This window comes from Uranotaenia lowii, chromosome 2 (assembly GCF_029784155.1).
Source record: "Uranotaenia lowii strain MFRU-FL chromosome 2, ASM2978415v1, whole genome shotgun sequence".
In the NCBI taxonomy this organism is placed as follows: domain Eukaryota; kingdom Metazoa; phylum Arthropoda; class Insecta; order Diptera; family Culicidae; genus Uranotaenia; species Uranotaenia lowii.
Window position 1 is genome coordinate 46079687 of NC_073692.1, and position 21220 is coordinate 46100906.

The following is a 21220-nucleotide window of genomic DNA, read 5'->3' on the forward strand; positions in this document are numbered from 1 at the left end:
TGTCTTGATGTCAACGAGAGATATTGAAGGCATCCTATCAATTCTCTATATGGTTGATCAGTAAGTTTCCCTTCTGATTTTGACCATTTAGTGTTATTATCCAGAGGTGTCCCCACTGGTTTACACTCAGCCATTCCAAATCTTTCGAGAAGTTTCTCAACATATCGCTTTTGAGAAATCTCGATAATTTGATTTTCAAAATCACGGTTGATTTCCATTCCCAGGAAATGCTTTACTTCGGAAAGGTCTTTCATTTGGAATAACCTTCCAAGTTTTTCCTTTATCCATGATATTTCATCTATGTTCTTAGCAATTAACAAAATGTCATCTACATAGAGTATAAGAATTATCCCCTTGGATTTCGATTTGTAAATACAACAATCGTTTTTAAGTGAAACAAATCCAAGTTCTTCCATAGCATCATTGAAACGTTTGTTCCATGATCTACTTGCTTGCTTTAGTCCATACAAGCTCTTATTCAGACGAACAATCTGACTTTGTCCGTCTTCATTGAGTGGCAATTTCATGAAGATTTCCTCTTCCAATTGTCCATTCAAAAATGCTGTTTTTTACATCCATTTGGTGTACAAGTAGTTTATGTTCGTTTGCAAGTGCAAGTGCCAAACGAACGCTTTCGAGCTTTGCAACAGGCGCGAATGTTTCAATATAGTCGAATCCTGGTCGCTGTGAACATCCTTTAGCCACTAACCGTGCCTTGTGCCTTCCATCTTCTTTTAACGAGAAGATCCCATTTTGAGTATATTGGCTTTACTCCTTTTGGTATACAGTTAACCACTGTCCAAGTATTGTTGCTATGCAATGCATCTAGCTCTTCTTTGAGTGCTTGCTTCCATTCCTCCCAGTCCACTAGTTCTTTCAAGTCTTTGATGTTTTGTGGAATTTCTCCATTTTGAATTGAAGCCATTCTTGCTGAGTAGTCCGAAAACCAATGGGGTGGTTTTCTATTCCTCTGGCTCCGTCTCAATTCTTGTTGATCTGCATCTTCCTCTCCATTAGCTTGACTATCATTTGCGCTTTCGTAATCAGTTTCGCCAACTGATTCCTCCAATGCATCCTGATGCTCAACTGGATCTGGATTCCGTTCAACTATGGTATCATCTTCTATTTGATCTTCATCAGATGGTGATCCTTGACTATCATCTTGATCCTCTTCACTAAGATCTTCATAGTTATCCTTGAATTGAAATTGTGTGTATATTGTCAAATCCTGTTCCCCAGGATTGGACTTCATCCAATCCATTTCCACGATAAACCATGACCGATTCGTCGAATACAACGTTTCTACCAATTTCAATAGAATGTGTTTCGTCATTCCACAATCTAAAACCATTGTTTGCGTATCCCACAAAAATCAATGATTTAGTCTTGGAATCCAATTTTTGACGTTTCTCCTTTGGGACTTGCTTGAATGCTCTGCATCCAAAGATTCTCAAATGTTTCAAATTGGGTCGTCTTTTAAACCACATTTCATAAGGAGTTTTTATCTCTGACTCTAACCCTTTTGTTGGAGATCGGTTCAAGAGATATGTTGCAGCATTTAATGCCTCACCCCACATATCTTTAGGTAACCCGCTTTCATGAAGCATTGCTCTTACCTTTTCCATCAATGATCTATTCATCCTTTCACTGACTCCGTTTTGCTGAGGAGTATATGGAACTGTATAAATCATTTGAATTCCGTTTTCCTTACAGTATCTTTGGAATTCGTTGCTTGTGTATTCTCCGCCATTATCACATCGCAGCATTGAAATACGAGTTTCAAAATATGCTGATGCCATGGCTTCATACTCCTTGAATCTCTCAAAGACTTCAGACTTATGTTTCATCAGGTAAACTACGACAAAATGCGTATAGTCATCGATAAAAGTTACAAAATAGCGATAACCATCGTATGTTTCCTGCTCCATGTTCCCACAGACATCTGAGTGTATTAATTCTAATGGTCGTTTCGATCTTGGCGATTTCATACCCTGAAATTTGAAAGCAGCTTGCTTCCCTGCCAAACAACCATTACATACGTCAGTCTGATTTTTCTTTTCAGAAGATAGATTGATTCCCTCAACCATACCTTTTCTAATGAGTTTCTCCAAACTAGTAGTACTTAGATGTCCTAGTCTTTTATGCCATGTCTCGAGACTCACCTGTTTTCCAAAATATGCTGATCCGTTTGCATCTTCTTCGGACTTTCCATCCCAAATGCAATCAATGTAGAATAAACCATCAGTGAATCTACCTTCACCGATTACCTCATCTTGGTATTCAAAGATAACCTCTTTGTCTGAAAAAGTAACCCTTTTCCCATGAAGACTTGCCTTCTAACCGAAAGTAAATTTTCTTCAAGATTAGGAATGAAAAGAACATTGTACAATTCCAATTTCTTTATTAAATTCTTGCCAACCACAGATTTCAGCCGCAACTTACCCATCTTCGTAGCCCGAAGATTCTCGCCACTTTTGGCTGTGGAGATCATCAGTGGTTCCGGAAGATCCTTCACGTCATCCAGCAGGCGCTGGTCGTTGACCATGTGGTCGCTCGCACCAGAGTCGACCACGAAACGAACCCGTCTGGTCCGCTTGATCATCTTCGTTTTTGTCATCATGGCGTGGGGTCGTTTGTTGTCATTCTTTTTCTGTTCCTTCTGGTATTTTTCCTTCTCCTGCGCTTTGAACTTCTTCATCAAAGGGCACTTGTTGTAAAAATGCCCCGTTTCGTTGCAGCCGAAACAACGCGTGGTTTTCTTCTTTTGATGCAAGGGCTACGTTCGGCGAATTCTTTTCCCTCGCCATGTCTTCCCCAGCTTCTGCATCGAAGAACATCCGTTTTATTTCGGTAGTGGTTTTTCCGCACAGGTCTTCATTCGACAACACAAGTAACGCTCCTTTGACATGCTTGTATCGCTCTGGAATGGCACTAATCAATGCGTGGACCTTTTCCTCCTTTGAGATTCCGCAATTCATCCGCTCCAATTCCCGGACGATTATATCGTACTCATCGAAAATCGTCCTCAGAGGAGCATCGCGATGACGATATTTGATTGAGAACAGCCTTTCTCTCATGTTGACGAGTGCAGCAGTGCCCGCCTTCTCGTAGGTTTTAATCAACACGTCCATGGCTTCCTTGGCGTAGTTAAGGCCAATTAATTTGTTCAGGACTTCGTTGTTTTACAAGCATGACGATTTCGTCGAGTGCTTCGACGTCATCGTCCAGCCGTTTCTGAAGTTTCGTCTTCCTTGCGGCTTCTTGCTCCGGAGTAGCACCTGCAACCGCTTCGTAATACTCTTCTTCGTTCGGAGTCCGGGTGAGTGTATGGAGCAGCTTGAGCTTCGCCAATCGGTTCTGGATGCGCCATTTCCACGGTCCAAAATTCGCTTCGGTACCGTCGAAAACGTTGGCTCGCTCCGCTTGCAGAACAGTGGTAGCGTAGGGTAAGGTGCGCTCGAAAGTTCCCCTTTCGAAGCCACCCGTTCCCTACGTCCAGCCATTGTTCGGAGTTGTCGTCCTGCCCTGTTCCGATGTATGCGTCACTCGGTGTCTGCTTCCTCGATGACTATCAGTCTACCACTGATCAAGATCTGCTGCTTCCAGTTAACCACTGGTTTAAGATAACCGCTCCAAGCTCTGCTACTCCTACCAGTTGACCACTGGTTTTTCTGGTCCACTCCAAGGGCTGCTGCTCTTACCAGTTAACCACTGGTTATTATAGTACGATGTACTGTCCGAGGTCTCAGTTGACCACTGGGCCCATAACCTTTTGTTGGAATCGAATGCAAAAAATAAAACACTTGGTTTGATTCCAGGTTAAAGATAATTTTATTGAACATCATCTCGTCAGGTCATTATAAGCGAACGTGTTGCTCTATCGATTGTTAGAGAGTTTTCGGTGTTTCTCATTTCTATATTCGCCTACCTATAGCACACACTTATACGCTGCCGCGCACGTATTGCACAGCTTTAAGTTTCCCACCTAAAGCTTCCCATGCATACTGCATACAATCGCATGCTGGCGCTCAAGATGTAATAGGCTGTTGTCAATCTATTTGCTACCTATCTATAGTATATATTGTGATGAATGACAAATTGGTTTTGATTACAGTTCATTTTCTAATTAAACTTAGTGCAGTGAAATGTTACTTTTAACATCAAGCGGGCCTCGCAAAAGGACCCTTTCAAAGCGTCCAAGCAGATCAGAGACGAGCTGAACTTATCTGTGAGTTCCCGGACGGTTCAGCGACGGTTGGCGGAGAAGGGACTAGGAGGAAAAAGTCCCCGGAAGGTGCCGATGCTGACGCCGAAGCACTTGAAGGCGTGGCTGAAGTATGCGAAGGACCACTTCGATTGGGTCGGTCCGGAAAAGGAGAAACTATGGAGACATACATGTGCTGTGGTCGGATGAGACCAAAGTGAACCTCATCGGCTCGGTTGGAAAGAGTTGGGTCCATCGCCCACTCGGCTGTGCGTATATGCCCCAGTATACAAATAAAACATTCAAACATGGAGGAGGTAGCATCATGGTGTTTCTTGGTACAGGGTGGGTCCCTTGTACTTTAGGGTATGAATAACACGAGAGTGTTAAAATCCCAGAAAAACAAAAACAGGGTCCCTTGTACTGGATCGACCGGATTATGGACCAGCATCCCTACGCCCAGATACTTCGGGAAGTAATGCTGCCACACGCCGAGTGGGAGATGCCCCTAAAGTGGCAGTTCCAGCAGGACAACGACCCCAAACATACTGCTAAAACGGTTAAAAAGTGGTTCCAGGATAATAAAGTAGACGTTATGGAGTGGCCAGCACAGTCCTCTGATCTCAATCCCATAGAGAACCTATGGGAAATAGTTAAACGTAAGGTGTACACCGAAAAATCAAAAAACAAGCAGCAGCTGTGGGAGAGAATCCAGGCGGTGTGGTACGCTATCCCGATGAGAACGTGCCAAAAGCTGGTTTAGTCGATGCCGAACCGGGTGCGAGGAGTGATGCATAATAAGGGTTATACCACCAAGTACTAACCCTGCAAATCGATCACGGTATGAATTTCCTTTTTTTTAATTTTTTTTTTTATCATGAATTCTAAAGCTATTTTATGTCGCGTTATTTTAGTCAGTAAATATGCTTAAAACGCATTTTTAAATAAAGGACAATTGTTTTAACTACCCTCATTTTCAAGCGGATTTGTGCCAACGTAAGAACTTAACTACACAATTAACACACGACGTATTACAGGACACGACACTTAACGTTCTTACAAACGGAAAAAAGGATTCAAAATTACCTTTTTTGTCGACCGGTTTCGGGCTCGATGTTGCCCATCTACATTAACTACAGATGATTTTAATTTCCACAGAGAACAGTCATACAAGCTAGCCCACGAAAGTTGTGTAAAAATCCTAACACCCTTATTGAACCAATTTTTGTCTTTTGGCTGGGCCACCAGATGTCTCCAAACACACCAAAGAGAACTGTCAAAACAAAGCTGACTATGTTTCAGTCAGCTGCTAAGCATGCTTCAAGAAAATCGCTGTTGAAGTTTCGTTCGAAACTTGATGAACGAACGTTCACCATGTTGCATGAAAAAAATAATCATAAAAGTTAGACATTATCTTTTTCCTTCAAATTTGTTAGAAATACATAGTTTAAAACAGCTGGATACTAAAGTGATATGTGAAAGTAATCCGCTTTGAAATGCCTAGAATCAATACTGCTGGGTAAGACTGATCGTCAAGAATGTTCTTGTATTTGACTGGATATAGGTGATGCATTTTCTTACATAAATTACTGTTCAAGAAGTGCGAAAACTTAAACCGAAGGTGTTAGTTATCTTAACTGTCATAGTAGTGCCAAAATAAAGAAAGTGAAAGTTCGCCCAGTTAAAAGTAACTCTGATTTCATTTATTTAGCAATATATTAAAGCCGTCCATCTTACTGAGACATTGGATTCATTTTTTGTGAGTTCATATACGATTACGCCTTTCTGAAAACTGGGCACTTTAAAATTGATTTGTAACTTCTGAACGGCGCAATAGATGGCACTGTTTGTAGTCAATTTCTAACGTATTTTTTGGGTGATAGCATTTGAAATTTTACACACTTTTTTGAAGATTTTTTGTTCGAGCTTGTACGTCTGTTCTCTGTGTAATTTCTTCGAAGAATGGAATTTACAATTTGTAAATGGTTTGATGCACTTAAATGGACATTTTTTTTTCTCAAAGTTTTGTCACTTTCTGTTTTGGATTGAGCTGTGGTCCTATTCTATTGTCCGACACTGTATCCTGTACCGTCTCGATTTCCTTCGGAAGTCGAAGCTGAAACAAGACGACAAAACTCTCAAAAACCAACAGCCACTGATTTTAGTCAGGACTGAATCCCACTTCGTGCTAAAGGAAAGGGAAAATTTTATTAGCAAAATTGCGTAACTCAACTTAACCGCACTTAAGCGCCAACAACTAAAAAAAGTTGATGTGCTGAAGTCTCTTAAAACCCGGACTTTCTTCCCAGGGGTGGGCTTCCAAAGAAAACTAACCAAAATGGTGTTGACGAAATGAGGAAAGTTTGTGTAGGTTCACGAACTTAGTCGCCGCACAATATCCGTAGTTCTCCGCAGCACAATATGACCAAACACAATGCTTAAAAAGAGGTTTACAAAGGTAACTAAAATGCAAACTTACCGATAAAATCCGTCCTTGCACCTGCACACAAGCTACCGCCAGAGAACTTCCCGGGCTGGGTTTGGATGCCAAAACGTATAGGCCGTTAACTCCCGAGATCGTCGTTGACTCGATTCCCAACTTGCGCGGCACGTACTACTACGGCGAATTTACGGCGGAAAATACTTGAAGGCAGTAGGATAATAACCGCCTTACTCCGGTTTACTCAAAATGCAGCTTATTTTACAAAAAACCGACCGAACAACTCCAGGATCAAAATGCTAAGACCTCCCGGTTTTCTTTTTGGTCTCCAAGAAAACTCCATTTTCAATCCTCCCATAGAAAAGCCACCTTTGGTAGCTCGTGATGACTGTCAGAATAACGATAAGTTATTCCGTAGTCCTTATGGGTGGAATTTCCATTTTACCTAAATTTCACATTTCAGCACACAAAGATCCACTCCCAATAAGACTAACATGATACATGTACAAATTATGCATTGGAGATACTACGGATATTACCACTTTGCCTACTACGGGCCGTTACAATCCTTAGTCCTTACAGTCAGATATATTTGGTTGGATTCGAAAAAAATGCTAAGAACTGGTGCTAACCAAGGAATAGGTCATCAGTGAACACAAAACAAAACATCTTTCATTTAGTAATAAAACACCAACTCTATTTTTCTGTTTGTCCATTTACTAAGTTTGTATAAGGGTATGTTTCTCTCTTCTTATCTCATCATCTGTATCTGCGTTATGTGTGGAATCCATTAATAAATACCAGAGTTTTCTTCTTCTGTTATATATGTTTTGTTTCTGTGTAGTTTGTTTCGATATTATCAAAGATGGAATCATTTTTTTAATGATGATTTTTTTTCTGAGTCGTAATGTCTGTTCACATTGACACTAAAGCAGTTTTCCTCGTTTTTTTTCCTTCTTGCTTTCCATTTAGTTTATTGAATCTCGGTTTATCTTTTTTTTTCACCCACTTCATCAGACAACAAAGCCCACAGCTATAAACCTACTCGATGAAATATTTTTTGAAACTTTTCTTTTTTTCTATTTAAGTAGGTGAACCGAATTTTTTTCTCTTAATCCAAAGCTTAACTGCTACTCAATGGAAAATATAACAACCGAAATTCATACACATGTACGTACACTAACCTAGGCTGGGTTCGTTTCGACTTTCTCAACTTTGTTTGCCCCCTAATGGTAAACGCGACCAAAAAAACGGAAGATTATGAACTCTCTTAATGTATGTAGTTACCTATTCACATATTGTTTGTTTGTATTTTTTTTTTGTTTAAATTTTCTGATAACGTGTTGTTACATATGCTAATGAATTACTTACGCGCAATTTAACTGATGTCAATTTTGTTTTTCCGAAGTTTGTAGAGCTATCCGGATTTGATAGATGCTAGTACAATAATACGTAGCCTAAAGTTCAATTTCAAGCCGTCCGTCGATCAAACTTAAGTTTAGCAACCATCGCTGTCTGGAGTTATCTACAGCGTGATAATTGGCCAGAGAAATCTCACGTCGTCTCGAGATGTTTCAACGGAACGAAAAAAAAAGTTTTTAATTTTTTTAAAAGCATTTGGATGAACTTTCACTTCAGCTTCAAACATAACATTTGTGGTAACTGATTGAATTTTAAATAATAAAAAAATGAATCAGAAAGAAAAATCTACGAAAGTTCTTGTTAGCGGTTGAAAGTTCTCATGCTGTTCATAACAGACTTAACTGAAAAACAGTACAGTTTGAAGCCTCGAAATATTTCTTAAAAGAAAGGCTTTCTGTCTAGGTACGAAATGTTCGGAATCCTCAGATGATTAAAGTTTTTTTTACACAATCTTTGTCATGATTCATCATAAACGGTAGCGTTGCATTGTTTTAGAGATAAATATTTGAAAAAAAAAAACTAAACGTGTGATTACCTGTTTTTCCTGGGAAAACCTCGAGTCACTAGTCTTATGTTATTCAAGAATTTTCAGGAAACTTATCATCTCAAATGCATTTAAACAAATGAAAAAAAACTACCAGTGCCTTCACGATATGGTGTAATTTCCCTACGGTCTAATATTTTCTGAACTTATAGCTTTCTTGACGTAGTCAGTTCAAAGTAATGTTGAGAATGTAACGAATGAAATGTTTCGAGTTGATCTTTTCTTTTTCTTTTTTTCGTGGAAAGCTACCAAACGACATGATGAGTAACGATTGCTGATTTTTAAAAGGTTGATTTTTCTCTTGCTGTCCTGCCTGTCGTACTTTGTTGTTGTATTTCATATTTTAACACAAGCTAGGTAATAACATATTTTCATTACACATCGATTACTGGTTTGTGTTGTTGAATCATTTCCAAAGGGTTTGACCTACAACAAGACATCGAGTCAAGCGCAGGTTTAAACAGTTGTGTTGATACGGAGCGGTTTTTGTCTACACATATTACCGGTGCATGATTTCGAACGCGAATCGATGCCACTGGAGTGAGTGTGGTGGTTTGTTCCTCACTTGTGGAAGTTTTATGTTGTGTCAAGTCAAGGTACATGAAGGTCTTCGTGGGACATTTTTTCAATATCTCATTGAAAAAAAATCAACGACTCTGCCTAAATACTTTTTACTAACCATTTCGCTGGCTATATAAGCAGTAAATTACAAAATAGATTTAAAAAATAATTTCGAAAACACAAAAATTTGGAATGTTTAGATGTCATGTTGAAATCAGTATTTCTTAGATTAAATAAGACTTTACCAAAATTTTAAAAATCTTATTTTCAAGAAACGATACAATAAGTTAAAGTATTTGTTGCTACCTAAACCGTTATGCATAAGAGTCTTAGAGTTTTAGTATCCTTCATAAGAAACTACTCTCTGGAGCCACCAAATTCCCACGGATTCAAAAGTAGGGAACAATGGAATAATATCACAATATTTCTAATTCCAATTTGTTCACACGTCTCCTTGCTGGGGTAGAATATTAGTCAGATAAGTAACAAAATTGAACGAAAAGAAACCTTCATGTACCGTTGACTCACTCGTTAGTAGCTCTCTGAATTACTAAAGTCTCAGAAGAGGAATGTTCCGAATATTTGTATGCTATCATGAGTGTTTGATTTCGGATTTCGAAACGAATGTAACGGTTTTCTACCAATGAAAACTAAAACAATTTCAAACTAACATTACTCTAGTATAAACACATAGAGCACAAAAGAAAAAATCCAGTTCGATTATTTTGAAAGGAGCATAATTTTTTATTCTTAATTCAAAACTTCAGATCACAGTTGATTGGTTTAAATAATTGTAATAAGTATCTCATGTCATTCATCCGCACCACGACTACGACGCCGACAATGCCGTTTGAAAGATTCCAGACGTTCTAGCGTGAAGTGTAGGCTCACTCACGCCAAAAGACGCCACATTCGAAGATACTTACTGCGGGGAACACCTTTCGCCTGGAAGAATCACAGAATGCAAGCGAAAAAACACTGTTAAACATTTGTGTTGAGTGTTGAGCAGCAGCAGCACAATGTTCTACGAGAAACACTGAAGAAGGCGCGAATAAGATGATAGGTTGATCCCCTCTTGTGTCGTGGAAATCTACGTCTACGTCGACGGTGCTTTCGATGAATTGATGAATTACAAATATTGCGCAACTTCTGAACACAAACAGGTGATGTGCACCAACAATGTGGAATGATATTTTTAGAATTAAGTTCGTTCGAGTTTTGCCAAGGCATTCTATTTCGTCAGTTTGAAACCTTAAAACCGGGCTTCAACGACTGACTGCATTTTCAATTAAACTTTTGCCTTAATGTACCTAACTTTTAGACTTTGCATGAAGTGAACATATGATTTTGTTTCAGAAATGAATAAAAATTTACAATTATGTCAGATCCCCGTTAGTTACTTTTAAAATTTTCAAGTTTCTCAACTGATAATGGTATTCTTGCGTGGAATTAACGTATGATCCAATATTTCAATTCAATCGACAACTGTTACATCCGTTTCGAAAAACTCCAAACGCCACACGGTTGGTGCAGCTAACAACCACACTCCTCTAATCATTTTTCAACTGTGACTTCTTTCATACCCACGATCGGCTTTGCAACGATATTGATACGGCATTTATTTGCTATACAAATTGTGTAATTTCTATTGAACGAGTTTTGGTTGCTTGTATTGTTATTATTATTGATTTTTCGCATTTCTTCCTTCAGATTCCAATTCTCGATTACTGTTTATTTTTTATTTGCTTTCTTCCTTTCCTTTTTTTTTTTTGTACACAAGTCATTCACTAAGATGTGTCGTATTCTTTTTTTTTTATCTCGCGCGCGATGAAATAAAAACGATGGCTGAACTTAAAATTTGATTATGATTTTCTTTTTTACTAGTATATAAGGTATGTTTGTTTGTTTTTAACTTAAATTTAAATAGTTTTGAACCACCCCAGAAAACTTGGCGTTCCCCAATTCCCACTTAGTCTCACATACACTCTGCTCTCGCTGTTTTGTTTTTGTTTTATCTTCTGTTTTTTTTTTGTTGTTTGCTTTGTCTCGCCTATACATGCATATGATTTTTTGTTATTTCTGCTAAAAACTCATCGTCGTCGTTGGTGGCGAGCCGGCCATCCCGGTGTTCCCGCCGTAACGAATCCAGGCACGCCCCAGCGACCCTTCGCGATACCCAGAATCGTTTGCCAATGTCTCAATAGCTACCCACCTCACAGGTTTCCGCTAGCTTCGGGCACAGTTCCTTGAACACGGCCGACACAAACGAGCACTTGGCCTCGATTCCGCCACCTGGTGGCAGCTCTGGAATGTCTTCGTCGCCGAGCCGCTTCAGCAGCAAACCGTACTCAACGTTGGCACCCATATCGGTGACGATGTCCTCGATCTTTTTGCGCAGTATTGCTTCGAGCTTCTCCTCCTTTTTGATGGCTTCCTCCGACGGTGTCGGCGCGCCCGGGAATGCTATGATGATTATGCTCATATTGTCTCGACTGCCCTTGTGCAGGCAGGTGTCGATGACCTGGTTGGCAATGTCCTCTAGGCAGTCGGTGATCTGCATCCGACTGTGAACGAACTGGCAGAGATTGGCATTGCTCATGACATCCCACACGCCATCGCAAGCGAGCACCAGGAACTCATCTGCAGGATCGCGGTCTTGGCAGAAGATTTCCGGTTCCGGTGAAACGAGCTGCTCGCATTGGCCCAGGTGGTTCACGTTTTTGAAATCGTAATCCCCCAGGGCACGGGAGACAGCCAGGCTTCCGTTTACCCTCTGGATCATGACCGAACCACCAGCGTTCTGAATGCGTTGCTTCTCTCCCGGTAAAATCGGTTTGTGATCCTGCGTGCTAAAGATTGGTGTCGAATTGCGGCAGAGCACTGCTCGCGAATCACCACAATTTGCTATGTACACGTTTTTGGACGAGATGAACGCACAGACGGCCGTTGTGCCGGATTTGTCTGCACCGGAGGCCAGCTCCGGGATGTCTCGCATTGACTGGTCCAGCTTGAGAAAGCCGGAATAGATTCCTTTTGTAATTTCGTTATTGCTAAATTCCTGTGTTCGTATGATCGACTGGAGTAAATTCTTCGCACAGTGATCTGCTACCTTGTGCCCCGCGTGGCCATCAAACACCGCAAAATAGTTCCAATTCTCCATACCGTCTCCCAGACCCGTTTTGGCAAAATGTGCATCCTCCATCTCACAGCGCCATCCCTGCATTGATCCGACTCCGTATTTCAACCCATTTCCCTCGCCATGCTCGTTGTGCTTGGCCGTCAAAGGTTTCTCCAGAAAGGCGCCCATCCTGAAATCGTCGAAATCGCTGTCGACTTCGTGGCAAACCTAGCAGCAGTTCTTGAACTATCTGCTTCTCTCACACAGTAATCAACATTGAACCACGGTGGCCCAACAAGAATAAGAACGATTTCACAAATCTTCTCAAAGGTGGAGCGTTTGTGGCCAGGTATATGGTACACTCTGCACACGTCGTCGCTACCCGCTTGGTCCTGTGGTTATCACTCTTCTGTACCGTGAACCACGCGCGTCTCACAGCTGATGAAGGCTGACAGCTTGCCTCGAATGAAAAGTACCGGGCCAATATCTATCTCTCAAGTCCCTTGCGGCTCGCGCGCTTCTGCTACTGGTGGTTCCCGATAATCTGAAACGAAATACAAAAACGAAACACGTTTTAGTAGAGGTTCGCATTTACCATTTTTCGGGTATTACTGATAACGCGGTAGTAATCTCTCGCGCTGGCTAATCTCGACCGATAATTGGCACTGGGCCGCGGGAGAAGAGCGCGTAGGTATCTATGTACTACGCGATAGGGCAAAGCGAGGCGCAACGGGGAACCCAGAAATAGAAATGATCTCAGCGGAGCACTGAGAGGCCTAATAAATTACACACCGTCGTCACAATGAGCATTGTCGGTCGCGTACGTATTTACGTTCGTATGTAAGTAGGTACGGTACAAACCGGCAACGAACGATATCACATCTGAAACCGAACCGAACCGAAACGATTAAGTGTACTGTTGTTGTGATCTTGGCAATTGATGCTCCTTGTCGTTTGGCAGTGCCAATATTCTACCGGTTACAACAATTGCATAAACCACAACCACCATTCCATCTGCACGGTTCCGCGGTGTGATTTGCGGTAGTAGTTAGATAGACATCCCCGCGCTATCCCATTTGCTTTTACATCACAATTGCAAATATGCCTACAGATACAGACTGCGAAAAAAAAATTATCGCCAAAGATAACAACAACAGTCGGGCAGCCTGAGAGAGAGCTAGTGTGATTATTTTTAAGCAGCTTTCGTATACTTAGATGATAAATAGTAAGCAGTTCCTTCTACCGGGGACGAACCCGAGCCGGTCGGTCGGTGATTTGATGAATGAACTTTGGTGATGTACCTGCCTCATCGTCGTGTCGTTTTGTGGGTGCTTTTCGATTAAGCCCACTTTGTCTTGGTGCCGTCGATTGTTCAGTTAAGTTTTCCTGCTTCAACAACAAATGGATGCGTGAATTTTCGATCGACCGGAAACTATAGCAGACCCAGTCAGTAGTCTTCTGCTGCTGCTGGGATGGTGTCACGTGATTGAAGTGGGATTTCCCTGATGTTAGATCATGCGAATGACGAATGCGTTCGTTGTCATCTTGCGGGGGAAGGAAATAGCTTGAATTTTTTTTACTCTTATGTTAGTATTTGTGCTTTCTCCCACCCGCGAAGCTCATATCATAGTCGAATGTGAATGAAGTGTGTTTGATATTTTACTTATTGTCAATTTATTGCTCGTCTTAACTGTAGGAAAGGTAAAGGGTAATAAACACGTGTGATTTTTCTCCAACATCTGTTCTCGCTTCATAGTTGTCGAAAAACTTAGTTCTGGTGTCATAGGTAACGAATTCATGAAAGTTTAAGTTTGATTTATGGTATCTTTACATGATTCATAGTTTGTTTTCCTCCCGCGTAGTTGAACACTAAAACTACCGTTATACGTCGTTCTTTTCGTTGATGTGCAATTAAAAACTGGATAATGACTTTCAGGGTAGCAACGGGTATAAGAATAGTGTTCCGACAAAAAAATGAGTTTTTTACAGCTCTTCTTTGTTAAACAGAATGCAAAAAAAACAAAGTATGGATCATCTTATTCACGATATAGGGAAAATAATTTAGGTATCCCCCAAGGTAGTGTGTTGGGTCCCTTGTTATTTATCTTGTACATCAATGACATGAAAAAATGTTTACAGTACGGTCGTCTCAAACTATTTGCGGATGACTCAGTCTTCTACTGGAGCGGTAATGATTTAGAACTCGTTATACAAGAAGCTAATGCGGATTTAAAAAATATGGCTAATTTTTTGAAATACAGAAAGTTGTGTCTGAATCTTACTAAAACCAACTGGATGGTTATTGGAAATTGCAATGCTGAAGCTGGTTCTAATCTGTTTATCGATGGATGTGCAATCGAAAGAGTACGCCAAGTTAAATAGTTAGTAGTACAAATAGATGAAAAGCTGAATTTCGTAGCTCATATCGACTACACTGTCAAGAAGATTGCCATGAAATATGGAATACTTTGTCGGATAAACAGAAATATGACTATCTGGTCAAAAATTATCTACGTAAAATCTGTTATTATGCCACACTTTGACTATTGCGCTACCATATTGCTTCATGCATCAGATACACACACAGGCTGCAGGGAATACAAAACAAGATAATGCGAATAGTGTTACGATGCAATCAATATTCTCCAAGTGCTCTTATGCTTGATATGCTGCAATGGTTGACAGTTAAGCAGAGAAATGCGTATCACAGTTTGATTTTCATACACAAAATGAAGAAAGGAATGTTACCATTTTATTTATTGGACGGTCTGCAGTATGGTATCGATATACACAGATACAATACAAGAAGAGCTCAAGATTTTAGATTACCAAACACGAAAAAAGAGATGACCAAACGTTCTGTTTTTTACAACGGACTGAAGATTTATAATAACCTGCCGCTGAACATCAAAGACAGTTCGAACTTGAATGTCTTTAAGAAACTGACAATACAATACGTTAAACAGTCAATCTGAAACAATGACCAATCCTAAAAAGGATCATATGGATGTGATGAAGATCTGAAGAAGTGTCAGATTAAAAAAAAAGTACGGTGATGGACATACGCGGGAGTAAGACAAACAAGTCGTACAGGAATTGATCAAAAAATGTAAACATAATTATCCAGAGGATAAATAGTCCCTCCCACTCCTAAAGAAGCGTATGGGGTGGAGGAAGGACCCAAATAGGCCTGTGGAACCATCACAAAACAAAAAAATGGCTTGAAGTTTAATGGATTTTAAGTGTGATTCAGTAAAAATCCAACAAACACTTAAAACTGTTCAAAAAGGTAAAATATCACGAAAAATGTTAAAAATGCACCACTCTTTGTACATAAAATTTGTATGGAAAATATTTCAATGTTGTCTGAGAAAGAGAATACGGATAATCATTAACCTTCCCATGCCGTTCGCAAAATATCTGTTAAAATTTTTTCGGGTCTATTTGATCTGCAGTTTGTTATCGTTCCCCTGGCCATAAATAATAACCGATTTCGATGATATTAAATTCGTTGATAAGGTAATTTAATCTAGTTTCTCAACATTATGAAATTAAGTCAATATGTTCTGGGAAATTACCAGCAGTCGGTTCCGAATGAAAAAATTCCAAAAAAAGAGCTCTTTTTTAAATGCTTATAACTTCTGAATGATCTATTGTTTTGATCTAACTTAATGATTTTTGAAAATGTTAAGAATTTACCTTTCTATAGATGTACAAATATGTAGGGGTACAGTGGAAGGTTTGGCCTCTATTCCAGAACTTCCGGTAGAAAAAACTGTAGAAAAACAGTGTGCTGTGGTTTGGTTAACAGTTTGTATTCTCTATCAGAGTTCTCGGTCACCATGGTGTACAGGCAGTTGTCGTAGGGAGACCGCTTGAAACCCAACTCCAGGATGTACTTGTTGAATCGCTCGTTCCAGCTGCGGGGCGCCTGCTTGAGGCCGTACAGGGATTTGTTTAGTCGGCACACTTTATTCCCCCTCTCAAATCCTGGTGGCTGTCGAATGTACACCGTCTCTTCCAGATTTCCGTTAAGGAAGGCGGTGCGAACGTCCATCTGGTGCAGGTGTAAGTCTTGATGGATCGCCACGGCCAAGAGCGTTCGAACGGTACTCATCCGAACCACCGGGGCATACGTTTCGTGGTAGTCGTACCCAGCACGTTGAGAGCAGCCTTTGGCGACCAGTCGAGCTTTGTATCGAGCAGGTTTACCGTCATCCTTCTTGATTTTGAACACCCACTTGCATGGCACAACTCGACTTCCGGTAGGGGAGTCGACAAGATTCCAGGTGCGGTTCTTCTCCAAGGACCGCATCTCTTCGTCGACAGCAGCTTTCCACAACGGCCAATCGTCACGCCTTTTGAGTTCTTCGATGTCTTCTGGCAGCTCGTCGACGTAGGCCTCGGCATTCAATGCAAAGGCGATGTAGCTCTCGTCTTCAGAATCGCATCGACCAGCGTGGCGTTTCGGGGATGGATTCAACTCGTAGTCGGAAAAACGAGCCGGCCGCTTTTTCGCTCATCCACTTCTTCTTACAGGCACTTTTTCTATATTGTCTATCACTGTTTCGATATTCGAGAATTTTTCAGTTTCACTTTCATCACTATCGTCTATTATTTTATCATCCCATACAGATTCGTCATCAGATTCCAATACTTTTTCACTAGAATTGTCTTTGTGTTCAATTTGTTTCACTGAATCTGACACGAGATGATCATCACTGTACTTATAATTTTTCACTTTCTTTTCTTGCACTATTACGTCTCGAGCGACGATCACTTTCTTCAGCACAGGATCCCACAGACGATATCCGTTGTTCCCATATCCAACCAGGACACACACATGGCTCTTCGGATCAAGTTTGGACCTCTTCTCCTTCGGGATGTGTACAAACGCCTTGCTTCCAAAGACACGCAGTTTAGACACGTTTGGCTTTTGTCCGAACCACATCTCGTGCGGCGTTTTTGCTTCCTTCAAAGCAGCGGTGGGGCTCCGATTGATGACGAACACTGCTGCTAAAACCGCTTCGGACCACATGTATCGTTGGAATTCGGACTCGTCCAGCATCGCCCGAGCACGCTCCATGATGGTTCTGTTCATGCGCTCGGCGACGCCGTTCTGCTGAGGCGTATAGGGGATGGTAGTTTCCATGACGATACCTTTTTCGTTGCAGTACTCCTGGAATATGGTGTTGATGTACTCGCCACCATTATCGCTTCTCAATCGGGCGATTTTGGTTCCAAAACGAGTAGTGGCCATCGCAGCATATTTCCTGAACGCCTCAAAGACTTCGCTCTTCGCTTCGAGAATGTAGACGGCGGTAAAATGCGTGAAGTCATCGATGAAGCTCACGAAGATTTTCCCACCATTCCAGGATGCTGGCGAGAAAGCTCCACACACGTCTGTATGGATGAGCTCCAAGGGGCGTGAGGAGCGGGGCTTTGAGGACTCTTCGAACGGCAACTCAGGGCTCGCAAATCTCGCTTCCAGATTCAGAGTCATCGGCGACGTCCAAACCTTCGACCATCTCGTTTCGGATCAGTTTCTGGAGACCGGCTTTCCCGATGTGCCCGTACCGGCGATGCCACAACGACAGCTTTCCTTCGGTTTCTGCCGTCAGCGCCGAACCAAAACTCCGGATTCTCACATCCAGCTCGTACAAACGAGCTCTTCTGGGGGCAACGCACACCACTCGCTTATTCTGGCGAATGTGCGCGTTCTTTTGGTTGAAGGTCACTTCCATTCCGCGTTCCGTAACCTGCTTCACGGAAAACAAATTGGTGAGAAGACCAGGCACGTACAGGACATCGTGGACAGTGCAGTTGATTTCCTTGCCGTCCACAAGGGCTGCCAATTTGACCTCGCCAGCGAAGTGACTCGTTAGCGACACACCTGATTTGGCCACGTTGATCACCACCGGGGATTTCAGTTGACGAACGTTCACCAAATAGCTTCTGTCCCCGACCATGTGCTCGGAAGCACCACTGTCAAGCACCCATCGAAATTTGCCTTCATCGCCGCTGCTAGTCGCCTGCGCCACCGTCACGAATGCGATGTCGTTTGATTCAGCAGCGTGTGCTCTCCCTTTCTTCTTCCTGGCAGTTGACTCGGAAGAAAGGCACTTTCGGTTCTGTTCCTCTGGACAATCAGGTCGCTTGTGACCAGGTTTGCCACAGTTAAAGCACTTGACTGTGAATCGCCTGCTTTTTCCAGCAAACGCCGTTCCAGGTTCCGTTTTCACCGCACCATGTTGCCGTTTCACGTCCTCGTTCAGCAATCTCGATTTAACGAATTCCATCGAGCATTGCTCCACCGGCAGCGTTTCTAAGACTGTGATAAGCTGCGTGTAGGATTTTGGCATCGATTGTAGCAAAAAGAACACCAGCACCGGCTCATTGAATATGATGTTAGTCGATTCCAGTTCACGGACCACCTTCTCGAACGACAAAATGTGCTCCTCCAGAGACACTTTCTCGTCGTACTTCGCGCTGGCCAGCCTTTGCAGCAAAAAGAAGACACCGGACACACCCTTTCGGTCGAAATTGTTCCTCAGGGCGTCCCAAATGGCCTTCGGGGACGGCTTTCCACGGATGTACTCCAGCTGCGAGTCTGCTATTTTGTGGATTAGCACCGACTTGCACTTCGCGTCCTCTAACCGTCGCTGTTTGCGCAAAGCGTCCCTTTGCTCTTCCTCGACTTCCTCGTTCGCCACCGGGTAGAAGTCCTCCTCTTCGAGACTCCTCTGTATGCAATGGAGCAAACCCAACTCTTCGAGGTATGCCCCCATTCTGAAGCTCCAGTTCGAAAAGTTCTTCCCGTCGAACAGGTAAACGCGCTGGATTCCAATCGACTCCATTTGACGACCGATGTGAACAACTTTTCACTCAAACGAATTAAAGCCACGTGCGCGAAAACTTCACTTCTGTTACCAAGGCAACGACCACTGGGCCCACAACCTGTAGAAAAACAGTGTGCTGTGGTTTGGTTAACAGAATATATTTGAACTGATAGAGAATACAAACTGGTAGGCGGTTTTATAGATAATTTGAATTTTCATGGCTTGCCCAGTTTGGTTTAATCTAAGGGCAGTCTTCCGAAAATCAATCAAAACAAACACTCAGGATGCGTTTCCTGTTGGAAACATTCAGATTGTATAATGGGATAGCGCCTCTCGCAACTGCTTCGCCTGGCTGGTATGCAATCTCGATCAGCGCTCCTATCAGCTATGCAAACCGAGTCGCATCATTCAGAATCATCGGTTTAGCAAACATCGCATATCGGAGATGAGTGAGATACAAACTGATCCATTCTGAATGTAGCTCACTCAGTATCTGCCTGAATTATATGAAATTCAAAATTATTTTTTGCAGGACGAGAAAAATCAAACAGTTGTACGGGACACCATAAATTCTCAGTAGTTTAACGTGACGGACGACAGTTTAATAAGAGAACTTGTAAAATTTGAAAAACATGGCGAAAGTGAACATCTTTCCCTCACAAACACAACTTCAATTTGATTTTGATCATACTGATGTTACAAAACGTTATAACAACAAATAAACTTATTAATTTGCTATATATCAAATCAAACAAAATACGCAAATGATCGGCTTCATGTATCACTCACTCACTGCCTGATCCATTCACTCCTGATCGAAGACCAACAAGATTCGCCATATGCATTGCGCATTGGTGAGATTCCAATTTGATGATGGTGCTGCACTGTTTTGACAGCAAGCATCGTACGAGGTGATCTGTATTTAGCGATGAATTGAACGATCGATGATCGGGTAGGTCCAGTAGCAATCAATGACGAAACCCGACCGTTGTACGTTCAGGTGTGAAGTGCAATCAGAAACATTCATTGAAAATGAGTGATATTCGGAACACTGTCTAAGGGAAACTTATTCTAACGGCTAATTATACGGCCTAGGGTTGTTCCTTAACAAAAACTTTGAGTGTAACTTCCGTTACTTTAACGAAGCCTGATTTAGCCGGATTTTTATTTCAACAGTTCCCTGATTTTTGAAAAAAAAATGTCCGCAACCCCGATTGTGAGTCGTTTTTAAATGAACATTTCATCATCTGCTGCTCAGAGAGCGAAGAAAATTTTTTTCTACTAACGAATGATCACTCTTCTACGGTCAGAGCACTGTTGGTGTGTGATACTGAAAACACCTCATCAGCGCTACGTGTGATCAGTGTTCCGAAAATCACTCATTTTTAATGAATGTTTCTGATTGCACTTCGCACCTGAACGTACAGCGGTCGGGATTCGTTATTGATTGCTACTGGAGCTACCCGATCATCGATCGTTCAATTCATCGCTAAAATACAGATCACCTCGCACGATGCTTGCTGTCAAAACAGTGCAGCACCATCATCAAATTGGAATCTCACCAATGCGCAATGCATATGGCGAATCTTGTTGGTCTTCGATCAGGAGTGAATGGATCAGGCAGTGAGTGAGTGATACATGAAGCCGATCATTAGCGTATTTTGTTTGATTTGATATATAGCAAATTAATAAATTTATTTGTTGTTATAACGTTTTGTAACATCAGTATGATCAAAATCAAATTGTAGTTGTGTTTGTGAGGGAAAGATGTTCACTATCGCCGTGTTTTTCAATTTTTACAAGTTCTATTATTAAAATGTCGTCCGTCACGTTAAAACTACTGAGAATTTATGGTGTCCCGCACAACTGTTTGATTTTTTTCATCCTGCAAAACATAATTTTGAATTTCATATAATTCAGGCAGATACTGAGTGAGCTACATTCAGAATGGATCAGTTTGTATCTCACTCATCTCCGATATGCGATGTTTGCTAAACCGATGATTCTGAATGATGCGACTCGGTTTGCATAGCTGATAGGAGCGCTGATCGAGATTGCATACCAGCCAGGCGAAGCAGTTGCGAGAGGCGCT

At 41.6% G+C, this 21220-nt stretch overlaps 1 protein-coding gene across 2 annotated transcripts in view; it reads right to left on the bottom strand.

The window, feature by feature from the left end:
* Nucleotides 1-7314: 7314 nt before the first annotated feature.
* LOC129745407 (protein phosphatase 1B-like) overlaps nucleotides 7315-21220 on the bottom strand; it is a 52424-nt gene continuing 38518 nt past the window's right edge. Inside the window, exons 1-2 of one of the 2 annotated variants that reach the window (XM_055738473.1) lie at nucleotides 12902-13233; nucleotides 7315-12833 (exon numbers count right to left, since the gene is read on the bottom strand). In XM_055738473.1, the coding sequence (XP_055594448.1) occupies nucleotides 11369-12478 (1110 nt within the window). In that variant the 5' untranslated portion in view covers nucleotides 12479-12833; nucleotides 12902-13233 and the 3' untranslated portion in view covers nucleotides 7315-11368. Of the gene's footprint in view, nucleotides 12834-12901; nucleotides 13234-21220 lie in introns of those variants that run through there. The other variant, XM_055738472.1, reaches the window with a different exon arrangement.